Source organism: Mustela nigripes, chromosome 1 (genome assembly GCF_022355385.1).
Source record: "Mustela nigripes isolate SB6536 chromosome 1, MUSNIG.SB6536, whole genome shotgun sequence".
Lineage (NCBI taxonomy): Eukaryota > Metazoa > Chordata > Mammalia > Carnivora > Mustelidae > Mustela > Mustela nigripes.
In genome coordinates this window covers 37,814,201-37,827,941 of record NC_081557.1, presented here as the reverse complement: position 1 = coordinate 37,827,941, position 13,741 = coordinate 37,814,201, and the positions used below count along the sequence as shown (strand labels likewise).

The 13,741-nt window shown below is 34.1% G+C and overlaps 1 protein-coding gene across 3 annotated transcripts in view; it reads right to left on the bottom strand.

Moving 5' to 3' along the window:
- BTBD10 (BTB domain containing 10) overlaps window positions 1–13,741 on the bottom strand; it is a 72,482-nt gene that overhangs the window by 43,713 nt on the left and 15,028 nt on the right. Inside the window, exon 2 of one of the 3 annotated variants that reach the window (XM_059408039.1) lies at window positions 10,393–10,550. The exons of 1 other annotated variant lie outside the window; for it this stretch is intronic. In XM_059408039.1, coding sequence (XP_059264022.1) covers window positions 10,393–10,493 — 101 coding nt within the window. In that variant the 5' untranslated portion in view covers window positions 10,494–10,550. Of the gene's footprint in view, window positions 1–5,327; window positions 5,678–10,392; window positions 10,551–13,741 lie in introns of those variants that run through there. One more of the 3 variants, XM_059408035.1, reaches the window with a different exon arrangement.

Sequence of the window (13,741 nt, the reverse complement as noted above, 5' to 3'; positions counted from 1 at the left end):
AAAAAAAAAAAAGCAAAAACGCATTCTCTATCTATCTATCTAGTCTTTTTTTTGTATTTCATCTTTTAAAAAAGATTTTATTTATTTATTTGACAGAGAGAAATCACAAGTACACTGAGAGGCAGGCAGAGAGAGAGAGAAGGAAGCAGGCTCCCTGCTGAGCAGAGAGCCCGATGCGGGACTCGATCCCAGGACCCTGAGATCATGACCTGAGCCGAAGGCAGCGGCTCAACCCACTGAGCCACCCAGGCGCCTGCGTTTTTGCTTTTGATCTGAGTGATATGGGTACCAGTGACGTGTAAGTTACATAATCTAACTTTATTAGATCAAGTGGAAGATAAGGATACAAATGTAGAATAAAATGACCAATTCAAAGGCTACTGCAAATATTTCAGGTGAGAGCTAAAAGTGACTTGGCCCAGAGTTGTAGCAGTACACATGGCAAAGAGTGGATGGGACAATACCTTTTGAAGAATAAGACTTTTCGAAATTTCATAGATTAATGTAGGAGGTGAGAGAGCAGTGTCAAGGATGACTCTATTATTTTGGTCTGAGCAACTAAAAGAATTGAAGTTCCATTTACTACATGAGAATGAGAGTGGGAAGATTAAGTTTGGAAAGTGTAGATGTATCTTAGACATTGTAAAGAGTGAGAGGTTTATTCAACATCCAAATGCAGATATCAAATAAGGAGTCAGACACATAAATCTAAAGTTCAGGGGAAAGGTCCAGGTTAGAGGTAAAAATTTGGAAACTGGAAATCACTATACACTTAACAGTCTTAAGCAATTCCCTACCATAGACAATTATAAGTTAGTTTTAAAATATAGCTAACCACCAGGTAGCTATATTTTAGCTCAGTAGCTATATTTTAGCTCAGTTGGTTGAGCGTCGGGACTCCTGATTTAGGCTCAGGTCACGATCTCCTGGTTGTAGGATCAAGCCCCATGTCAGGCTCTGCACTCAGCACAGAGTCTGCTTGTGATTCTCTCTCTCCCTCACCCTCTAGCCCCAACACATGCTCTCTCTAAAATAATGAACAAATCTTAAAAATATATATATATACATATAAGATGTATATATAAACATTATATTAACTATTATATATATGTATAATATTATATTAACTGCACAGATCTAAATTAATGGTCAGATGTATTTTGTATCTACTGATTAGTCATTTATTCAATAAATATTTATTGAGTACTTTGTGCAAGTTATTGTTCATGATTGAGAATAATATTACAATGCATACATAATCATGTACATTTAAAGATGCTTCAAAAAATTGTAATTACTGGGGTGCCTGGGAGGCTCAATGGGTTAAAGCCTCTGCCTCCGGCTCAAGTCATGATCCCAGGGTCCTGGGATTGAGCCCCGCATCGGGATCTCTGCTTGGCAGTGAGCCTACTTCCTCCTCTCTCTCTGCCTGCCTCTCTGCCTACTTGTGATCTGTCTCTGCCAAAGAAATAAATAAAATCTTAAAAAAAAAATTGTAATTACTTTTAAAAACCTTTTGGAGCGTCTATCCTACTCATTACTAATGGGGGAAAATAAACCAGTGGGGGGAAAAATATGAGGTACAAATACAAGATTTAGTTTTAGAAATGTTTATATCAAATTGTCAATATTTTAATGAATTGGTTTCACAAAACATGTTTCCAGAGAAATTACAATCCGACAGTCACTTGTATTTCCAAATGGCCTTTTGAAAACACAAACTGACTTACTTCATTAAATTCCCTCCTCCATCCTCATACTAAAATTTTAAGCAATGAAACAAAAAATCTAAACTACTCTGCTAAAATTAGTATCAGAAGCCCTTTACTGATCATTCAATATACCTAAGTATCCCAAGAAATACTATACAAACACAAAATCTAAGTTTTGTGGAGGGAAGCACCTCCAGCTTCCCACAACACTACTAGATACTAGTAGTACTCCTTACTCCAGCAGCACTACTAGATACTAGTAGTACTCCTTCCTCCCAGTCATTACCAAAAATGTCCTCAGACATTGCCAAAGCCCATTGAGGGGCAAAAATCACACTCCTAGTTGAGAACTGCTGCCCTAGTTCTACCTGCTAGGGCCAAATGACAATAATAAAAACAACACTAAGATCTGAGCATTTAATACGTGCCAGGTACAGCTCTGAGAACTTTACATACATTTTCATTTAATCCTCAAAACTGTCCCCATTTGAGAAAAATGGAAGCTTAGAGCCTAAGGAACTCTCCTAAAATCAGGTAACAAATTAAATGGCAGGTTTGAGATGTGAACTAAGCAGTTCAATTTCAGAGCTCATGCTTTCAACCTCAAACAAGTCTGACTCAAACCAAATATAGTGTCATTTCCAAAAGGGTGACTCTTCACATATTTGAAGATGCGTCTTATGAGATTCCTTAGTATCAATCAGAGCTGCCCCCAAGACCTCTCATTAGTTCCTTAAGGCTTCCAACTTCTTCATATTCTTCCTTTGAATATACACACAACTAAAGACAATAATACTCTGGTGTACAGTAGGGTGGCTCTAGCCTTCTTTTCCATTACCTGTGATTTTTTTTTTAAGCAGGGAGGGTGGGTGAGAAAATGGAATGAGGGCAGCCATATTATACTTTTGTTTTGTATCAAATTTACTGCCAAAAAACATGCCCAGATCTCTTCCATGTGTGAAATTATAAAGCCATGCTAACTTAAGCACATTAGTGTTTTTCAGGCCTTATGCATACCCCCCCAAAAAATTCATTTAAATTTGGTCTAACAATACAAACTCACGTCATTTTGGATCATTTAATTTATCATTTCCTATCCTTCTTTCTTCATTGTCCCCTATAAATTTGATAATTTGCCTTCTTCAGATATACAATGAGACAAAGCAAAGAACAAAGTCACCTTCCAAGATCGATAATCTTGGGTAGGGTCATTCAAAATCAAAATTGTGTTGATTAACACAAATGACTTACAGTTAACTCATTTTTCCCTTCACTATACACCCCAGCATATAAAAATAGACTTTACCAAAAACTAAGCTTAAGTCCAAATACATTATATTGCTACTAGTCTACCAACTGCATCAAAAAATTGCTCTCAATCTATTTTTAGCAAACCCATTCTGGATCATTTTTAACCTATTTTTCTTCAAGTTAGTCATAAACTACCCTTTTCATTTTTTGTTCTAAAATCTACTTTTCTCAAAAACAGACCTAGAATTCTCCATCTTTTAGACTTCTAGTATTCTCCCAAAAATCTTGAGAAATTACAAATAATACCAACAACTTAAAATTTTATAGGCAGTTCCTTTTATAAATTTAAGATATTTCAACTGACCCAGAGGATAACTCATTTAACTAGATACATTCTTCATCACTATACCCCTGTTGATTTTTATGTTCTTCGTAGCAATGTTTGCTTTGTTATTATTGGTGGTGGTGGTGGTTGGCTCTTCCTCTTTAACAAAGAAGCTTCTAAATAAGAGCTGAGAGATTTTTTTTTTCTTCCTACGTTTTCAGGCATTATTATTACACTCTCCTTGATTACCTTTTTAAATGTAATATAAGATACACTTTTGGTTGGTCTCAGCATATTTTCAAAGTCTCAGCTCATTGTTTTCCTAATTGTTGTAAAGATTTCTTTTCTATACTTTATTATTATGGCAATCCTAGCTATTTGCTTTGTTTTAAAAGTAGCGCATATCTTTCAGAAGTTTACTGTGTAGTCACACTAAGGATCTTTCTCTGTCAGAAAAATATCAAAATCACATTTTTACTTAACTCCCTAAAACATTCTTCCTTTTTTAAGAAAAATTTATCCTGTGGAATCATGCTGATCTTTTCTCTAATCAAAAATTAGGAAAACTCAAACTGACAAATTATAAAATAAATATACATAAAACACTACACAGTTCTTAAGAATTATGCTATATAAGACTATTTCATGACATAGAGGATGTTCATAATTAAGTGTAAAAAAAATGGGTTATATAACAGTACATACAGTGGTAATATTCAAAACCACCTTTAAATATATATGTGATTTTATATTTTTATACATACACAAAAATAGGTTATATCAAAAAATATTTAAGCTATGATCAAAAGAAAAATGTTTTAACATATTTTTATATTTTTCTATGTGCTTTCTGTATTTATCAAATTCATATAATGAGTATGTATCACTTTTAAAATAACACAGGCATTATTATTTTAAAGAACCAGCAAAACCAGAGAAAAATATCAAGAATAAAACAAAAAGGTTAAGCTTGAGATTTCTGCTTTTATAACTCTATTACTAAAAGAAGCTTAGGAAAACATTTCTGGATACCAAACCACAAAAAAAAAGCCAAAATACAAGATATCACTAGCTAGCCTAAACATATAAATAAGTTGTGACAACCATCAAGATGACCATTTGAACTCCTAGAAATTAAATGGGGGCAATCACAAAAAGTTCCTGTCATTTCAAGGAAAGGCTCTTATTAACTATTTAAAAACATTAAAAATAATTTTAAAATATATATCCCCCCAAATCCCTATAAAATGAAGCATCAGTAGGACAGGAATAATGAAGACAAAAGAAAAAATTATTCTTAAGTGTTTAATACTGAGCTAAAATTTCTAAATAAAGTAAGCAATGTCACCTGTTAAGATTTAAAATCTCATAGCAAGAACAATTATATTTATTTAGAAATTCTCTCTGGTTGCAAATCATTTTGCAATAACCCAGAAACTTATCTAATTTGCTCTCTAGTTCAAGGGCAACATCTAGATCATCTATCTATTCAGAGTCTACTATGTTCCAAGAGACTAGAAAAAAAGTCATGTTAACCAGTTAAAATTTATCATTCAAATATATTATATTCTGTAAAATACTACTGTATATAAGTGGTTCAGCTAACCATTAATTCATCCAAAAATAAAAATACATTTATCCCTTTCTTTAGAAAATTATTTCAACTATTCCATTTGTCTATCTTGAATTTAATTTTCAAATATATTAAAAATATTTTATATTAGTCTTTCCTTGAACTGTTTATAATATTCACAAAAAACAATACCAAACATAATGCATTCTCCCAAGTTACATGAAGAATCTAAGACTTAAAATGAAATAAGAAACAAAGCATCAAACCCATGAAAACAATAAAAACACACTCCATTTATTTTAAATAACTGGCCAGTACGCCGACAATCAAGACATATGATCTTTTTCATCCAGAAAAGTAAATGATCATAATGAAACAAAGGCCAAACATCTTTCTCAATCTCTCTCATATTCAAAGATGTATAGAATTATAACCCAGTGATATCATGTAATAAATGAATACACACCTTACTTTAGTATATGCCAAGGTAGACACACAAAAACAAGAAAAAAATTCTGAAATCAGAGTATAAAGGGATTCTGCTTTTTCAAACAATGCAGCACTGAAAGCCAGGTCAGCATCCTTGGGCATTACTAGGAAACTTTAGCACATCTGATATTTCCATCATCTTCAAGATTCCTCTGAACAATCAGAAAATTTCCCAGTCTCCCCCCTGCGTCCCCTGTCCATAGACTTCTCTAGCTTTCCTCCCTCTACTGTGGAATAATGCTATTGCGGTTATTTAGGCTGCAAATGTTCAGAGATACAACCCCCTCTATATATTAATTCAGTTCATTTTCTCACAGACACTGACTCAGCCGTGGGTTGTGCAGCACTGACGTTTCTAACCAAACAGCATCGTGTGAGCTGTGATCATCCCATTTCTCCATCTCTGTGCAGTGATTGGATATTGTAATTGATAGACAGGCTGAAGAAAACTCAGGAGATGAGGGCTTGGTGATATGTAGCTATGTTGCCAAATGCCATCTGTAATGCTAATTCTAGCTGTGCCAGCTTGCCAGGTTTTAGAAAACTAAGATGCAGCTAACTTTCTTTTTTCCTTTTGATATTTTACTGTGTACCCATTCTGGGAAGTAAAGCTTCTCTTTAAAACCAAAGAAAAAATATTGTACTTTATGAATCCACTCAAGAACTATTCATTAAAGCAACCAAACTTTTCTATTTCTAAACTACTGCTGGGACTACGAAGTGACTTAAAAAGGAAACTGTAAAGCTCAACCTTCACGCAGTCTCAGAAGAAAGGAGCATGCGTACTTGTATGTGGGAATGAAACCTTGCGGCAAAGTCTGATATTGAATGTATGATGCGTTTATCTTTAGTAACCTGAGCAGACTGCAGATCTGAGTTTTAGTTATATTCAACCCAATTCAAACATTCAGGAGCTTTTAAGCATACTGTCAACTTAGCCATTTTAATGTTAGTTGTACAGAAAAGGTGCTTTCTTTTTCCCTTTTTAAGTAGCAAAAAACTCTTATAATTTGTAATTCAAAGTTGTTGCAATTCAAGCCAAACACACTTCAACTGAAATGATATTTAACCTCTCAGCAAGCTACACACTCCTCTATACAAGTATTAACCATACAACTACTTAGAAAGAAACAAAGTTCAGTAATTTTTTAACTAATTTATTTGTATGCACTCATTTAAGCCATAGGAAACATAGGCATCCTGAAGTCCATCCATGTTGAGATTAACTTCCTTGTCTTTTATATCACAGTGCTATACAAAGCAAATCTACATTTAAAATAAAATTCAAAAAAGTACCTTGAAGTTTATTAGATTGAAATGAAACCATAAGGCAAAGCCTCAATGGTAAGCACACATATATAGTAAGTCTTATCATTTATAGAATTCAAGAAATTTATTTTTATCATTGCTAGTAAGGAAAAGTAGAGGAAAAAAAATTTTAAAAATCTGAAAATGCAGGCAATTCTAAAATGTGAATAGAAAATATAAATTTATACAAGACTTTAAAAATTATGCACAAAAATTGAACCAATAAAATACGCTATTTCTTTACTGCTGAAGACTGTCTGTGTCCTTCCAAAATTCATAGACTGGAATGTATTCCCCCAATGTGATGGTATTTAGCAGTGAGGAGGTAATTAGGTCTTGAGGGCAAAGCCCTCATAAACTGGATTAGTACTTGATAAAAAAGACCCCAGAGAGATTCATAGCCCCTTTTACCATGTGAAGACACAGCAAGCCCTTACCAGGTATGAAATGTGCCAGCATCTTGAGCTTGGACTCTCGAGCCTCCAGAACCATGAGAAATAAATTTGTTTATAAACCACTCAATCTACGGTACTCTGTTATAGAAGCCTAAACAGACTGAGACATTTGATTTTTATAAATTTAAATCCCCAACACTGTTTGAGGTGGCAATGTGTCCATCTACATTTCTTAGCTTCTAAGACCCAAAGAGGACCATATGACATAATTCTAGCCAATGATTTATAAGCAGATGCCTGCTGGAAATTTCTGAGAAATTTAATTCCCTACTAAAAATGAAACCCCTTTCCCACTGTCCCCTTCTCCCTTCTACCTCATTCTCATCTGGAAGGTAGACATGATGTCTGAAGCTACAGTAAACTATCTTGTGACCATGAAAAAAGAAGAAAATCAGGAATTTTTGATCCCAACAAACTTAAGCCACTAAATCCACATCAGGCATTGCCTATCTGCATACAAATCCACATCAGGCATTGCCTATCTGCCTGTCTACATACAAGAAAAATAAATCTCTAAGCCAGTGTTTTGTCTAGCTTTCTTTTGCTCAAATATCCCTAAAAATATACAAGATTAAAACAAACAAACAAACAAACAAAAAACAGGATGAGTGCATAGAAGCCCAGATGAAACACAACTAGCCATGAGTTGAAAACAACTTAAAGCTAAGATAGGAGTACAGAGGGGTTTATTATACCTGTTTTCTCTATATGTATTTAAAATGTATCATAATAAGTTACTGAAAATGTTAAAAATAAAAAGAATGAGAAACTTGTTTATAAATTTTAGGTTTGCCAGGGTGCCTGGTGGCTCAGTTGGTTAAACGACTGCCTTCAGCTCAAGTCATGATCCTGGAGACCTGGGATCAAGTCCCACACTGGGCTCCCAGCTCCATGGGGAGTCTGCTTCTCCCTCTTACCTTCTCCCCTCTCATGCTCTCACTCACTCTCTCTCAAATAAATAAATAAAATTTTTGAAAAAGAGATTATATAAATTTTAGGTTTGCAATTGAGAAACTGGATGGTTTGGGGCAAGTTTATTAACCTCGTTTTATTTGTTTGTTTGTTTCCCATTTGTCAACTGGGGAAACTAATACTATTCATAGAGTTCCACATTCAAATCTAATCAAGGTTATCTCCAGAAAGTCCCTGGTAGGAATGTCCATCAATCTACCTAATCATTCAAGGATTATTTCAAGTCTCATTATCACTCAGTTGATACTGACTGCTTCTTTGAACTTCCTTCTAATATTACTACAACTCACTACCACAGTTTGGTGCTCTATTGTCCTCTAATTGTTCCATATATGGATTTTAAGCATTCCATGATGTAACCCTGACAAACTTCTGAATCTCTACTGAACTGAGTGCAGTATCTCAACCATACTTGCTGGTTGTTAGTTTTTAAAACTTCCCAATTATTTTAGTATCAACTCAAAGAATGCCATTTTTAAAAAGTCAAATTGCTTATATTTTTAAAGTATCCTCAAAAGTATTCTTATGAACTAGAGGTCTCTAAAAATAAGCTGTTTTCCCTTGGGCAGAATTTCCATGAATGAGGTTAAAATAAGCTCAAAGGGGGCGCTGGGTGGCTCAGTTGAACGTCTGCTTTCAGCTCAGGTCATGATCCCAGGATTCTGGGATCCATACCCATGGGAGTGAGGGGGGTGGGGAGGTGGGTCTCTGCTCAGCATGGAGCCTGCTTCTCCCTCTCCCTCCTCCTCCCACTCCCCATTTGTGTGTGCGCTCTCTCTCTCTCCCTCTCTCTCTCTGTGTCAAATAAATAAAATCTTAAAAGAATAATCAGTTCAAAAGATTTCATGGTCTTTCCATCTTTCCATTAAAAACAAATAATGTATTGGTATTTATTTTCTATTTCTCTTTAATATTTTTCATTTAAATAACCAATATTGCTGCATTCTACCTGAGAAGAGCACCAAAAAGTTACTGATGTTATAGGTATCAAGAAAAGCTATGATGTTTGCTGTTTTTGAAATGAAACAACAGGAATGAAAAAGTACTAGTAGTTTTCCTCACGGTGCATTTCTTCTCTTCATATATAATGCAGTACTGTACGTTAGCAGAAAAATATTAAGAACTAGGAAGGATAACAGAATTCACCTGGAAAAATGTATACAACATAGCAGATAAAAATATCCCACACTTAATGAGAAAAAATGAGTATCTCTTTAATCTCAGAGACAAAATAATTATCCATATAATAAGCAGGATAGAGAAGAAGTACAAGAGCACCAGTTGAAGCACACACACATATATACCCATGCCCCCCAAAATGAACAAATAAACCAAAAAACACTCACTATCATTGGTGTGCACTTATAAATTAGTGAGTCAACTTAACTTTTCCACTCTAGACCTCTCCACATTAAAAGTCCACAATAAAGATAGACATCTTGTCAGGAGACTTAAAGAGTACCAGTTACTCATACCTTCTAATTACAGTATATAGTCAAAGAGTACCTGAGTTACTTCTTCAAACTTACAAGAAGGATTTCAGTATCACAGAATGTTTTTAATTTTTTTAAGAAAACTGGTAACAGTTATCAGTGATTATGATAATTTTACATTCAAGAAAGTCGAATGTTTGATATTATTCTGTAAGTAAATATTTACAAAGCACAAAACTCTATGAAAACATGCTTACATACCTGTAATGTGTGAGGTTTATGAGCTGCCAATTAACACCTTAAAATAGCAAATCATAAAGTATTCTAAATGAGGTATTCCTCATTAAGTCACACAGTACAAAACGAAAGCTTTACATATAATATACAAATGGGCAGAAATTTTTGAGATGAATTTCATTTAATGCATCAAACTTCAAATGAACCAGAAGAGTCATTGCAGAAAGACTGATTTTCCCATTAGAATCGGGATGACAATATAATATGACACAGCCTATAAATTATTAGTGTATTTAGAACACAAAATAAATTCCGATTAGAGAGTTTTAAATACAAAGAAATAACCTGTCTTGCCAGAGCTCATAGTCAAATTAATTACAGCATTTATTCATGGGGTCGACTAAGGAGATTATAACATTATTTAGAAAGAGAAACAAAAATTCAAATAAATACAAATATAAGAAAATTAAAAAGAAATGTTTCTGTGAAAGTTTTTTAAGGAGAAATGCAAACATTATTTTCTGTAAACCAGCCCCCATCCTCTGACAGGACTTGCCACAACCAAATGCAGTTTGATTCTTTATAGAAGTCGATTTTATCAGAGCTTTGATATGTGAAATGCATATTTTCTACCTACCTTGAATGTTTATAAAGTTTACGAGGTCTACTATGCAATTTCCGATCCCAATTCTCTGGATCACTGGAGTTACTGTCATAAGGATGAGGCCGTCCTGCCATCCCACTTCAAGCTTCCTCACACTACTGCTCTGAAAGCACATATGTAGCACCCATAACCTACATAAAAGAGTAGTGTTGACCTTTAAATCTATTCCACGCAGAATAAAAAGTCAATAATTGTACATACTTTCTGATATTACTGTGACATATTTTTAAAGTGATGAGCAGGATTATAAAATACTAGACATACAAAATGCCACCAATGAGATTAAAATCAACATCAGAAGGCTTTTTAGGTATTTTTCATTTGATTCCTCTATTGAATCCACTACCCCCTACCCCCAACAGTTTAATAGAGTGCTATTTATATTTAGTAAATATCCCTAACTGCCATCTGTGTATCTCATGGTTCCAAACATTAATATCGAACCAAAAAAGGCAAAACAATTCCACAGAATGATTATTTCAGACAAAATTTCACCTAGAATACATTTAATTACTAAAACTTTTAAGATGCTTAACAAAACATCTAGTAAAACCAAATAACAAATTGATTTCTTTAATCAAGTTAAAAGACCCTGAATAGAAACTCAAAAAGAATTTAACATCATGTTTCTTTACATCCTTACATGTTTCTTTACATGTAATTACCACAAAAATATAGTATTGATGATTCATATACTTCATGCCTTTCATATGTGAGACTTGCGACAGTTCTATTATAGTCATAAAATAATAAGAAAGTTAACAGCTTTACAGAATACCTGAACTAAGTATTTTGAAGTATATTTCACTATCCAATTTAATCTTTACAATCACTTTATCATGCCCACAAACAAAAAACAGTCTCAGTCATGTAGTAACTTCGCCAAAGGTCACAATGTTGGTAAATGGCAGGATTATAAAGAACAATGAAAATTTAGAATATAGAATGATGTCTTGATCTTGAAATATTCTCAGGCTGGAATATTTTGTTTGTAAACAGTAGATCAAATTTGACGTTTAGAGACCGGAAACACCAAAAGAAAAACCAAATGAGGTCAAACAATTAGAACAAAGTTCTATAATTTGGACTAGAGCCCAGGTTTCCTGACACCCACTCCTGTATGCTTTCTATACACTTCTCCAAGATGGATTTGACAGAGGGAAGGGAGGAGGAATTATGCATAAAAGTAAAAAGGAATCCAGAACTGAGTTTCATAAAAAAATTCCCATACAATCTCACAAAAAATGCCAAAGGTAAACTTACTAAAATTGTGAGTACATCTCAGAGCTCAGAAAAAAGAAGTATTTCCATAAAAAATAAAAAAGGAAATATTTCCACTTTATAGAAACTTTTGCTATTTTATAATTTTTTTCTTCATAGCTAGTTAGTAATTTCTTTCCAAAAGCAATTGAAAATCTTATAATAAGTGAACACTTTAATATAATAAACATGTAAATATTTAAGTAAATCAGTGATCTATCAAAAATAATAGAAAAGGGAGTGCCTGGCTGGCTCAATTGGAAGAGCATGAGACTCTTGATCTTGGGGCCAGGAGTTCAAGCCCCATAGTGGGTGTAGAGATTACTTAAATAAACTTTTTTAAAAAATAACAGAAAAGGAGAAGGGGGAGAATTGTACAATGACTAATTCAAATTGCTCAGCAAACCCCACACAGTTTATTTGCTGTATGCTCCTGGAAAAGAAAACATGTTTCTTTAAGGATCACTGTGATTAAAAAATCAGATAGCAGATGAACATAAAAACTATAAAATTATTTTGAAAACAAAAAGTCTCAATCTCTCTTCAGTTTTTAATTATAAAAATTAAAATATTTTTACTAAAAAAGAAACTCTTTAGACATCCAAGTGGGGGCACCTGGGTGGCTCAGTTGGTTAAGCATCTGCCTTTGGCTCAGGTCATAATTTCAGTTCTGAGATGGAGTCTCACATCAAGCTCCCTGCTCAGTGGCTAGTCTGCTTTTTCCTCTCCCTCTGCCCTTCCCCACCTTGTGTTCTCTCTTTCATAAATAAAATTAAATATAAAAACTCCTTAAAACTTCAATTTGAGATTATATCTAGTTATGCATACTGAAGAGATGAAGCAGAAGAGAAGGGTGAGAATGAACAAATCAGAGACAAGGAAAAAAAAATCAGAAAAAAGTAGTCACAGAGCAAGTGGGACACAAAAGGTAAAAAAAAAAAAAATTAAGAAAAATTGATAAAAAGGAAAAAGAAAAATGTAGAAAGGCTTAGCTTAGGTGTAGAATGAGATTTAGAACATTTTTTGCCTTATTTATAGAGGTCTTCCAGTAAGCTATTTCAGGAATTAACATTTCTTTACAAGAGCATTTTATCTCCTCCTAACCCTTAACTATAAGACATACCCCCTATGGACACCCAAAGATGTCCACTGAGAGAAGAATGACCCTAAACCATAAGAGGAAGTGACTAAAATATACAACCACAAAGAACGCATAAGGTAAATTAAGATCCACATTTTCCAGCATTTTCCAGAGGGTAGCATGTAACTAGCAGAAAGGAAATAACAATATGTTACTAATCAATCCTATTAATAAGCATGTATTTTACAGCTAGACACAAAAAAGTGAAGAATTTCTGATGAAAACTACCAAAAAGGTCCACTGGAAAATCATAATTACATTTCATTTGTCATTAAAACTTGGGTATCACCACGTGAAAGATTTCTCCCCAATCCTTACTCCCAACAGTCATGGCTACAAACATGGCTAAAAACAAGTGAAATTCAAGTTGAGATACCTGGAAAAAATATGCCTGTGTTTGCCTAGATGTGCTCCTGTGTTTTCAAATTTTATCGATAAGCTACAGATAAAACTACAAATAGATAAAAGGCAAATGACACACATTATATACTATTTTGAATTGTCTAGTACCTTTTTTTGGTGGTTTTACTAAAGCACAGGGACAGGACCTGTGGACAGAAAGAGCTGCTGCTGAAATGTCTAATAATCCATCTTAACCAATCTCTGCATCACAGTTGGTGACATATTTTATTTTTTATTTTTTATTTTTTAATATTTTATTTATTTGAGAGAGAGAGAGCACAAGCGGGGGGAGGCGTAGAGGGAGAGGGAAAAGCAGATTCTCTGCTAACCAGGAAGCTGGACGCGGGACTCAATTCCAGGACTCTGGGATCATGACCTGAGCTGAAGACAGATGCTTAGCCAATTAAGCCACCCAGGCACCTGGTGACGTATTTTATTTCATTCATTCAAGAACTTATGGAACACTGAATACAATACAAATTATTTTAAGATGCTAAAGTAGGGGCGCCTGGGTGGCTC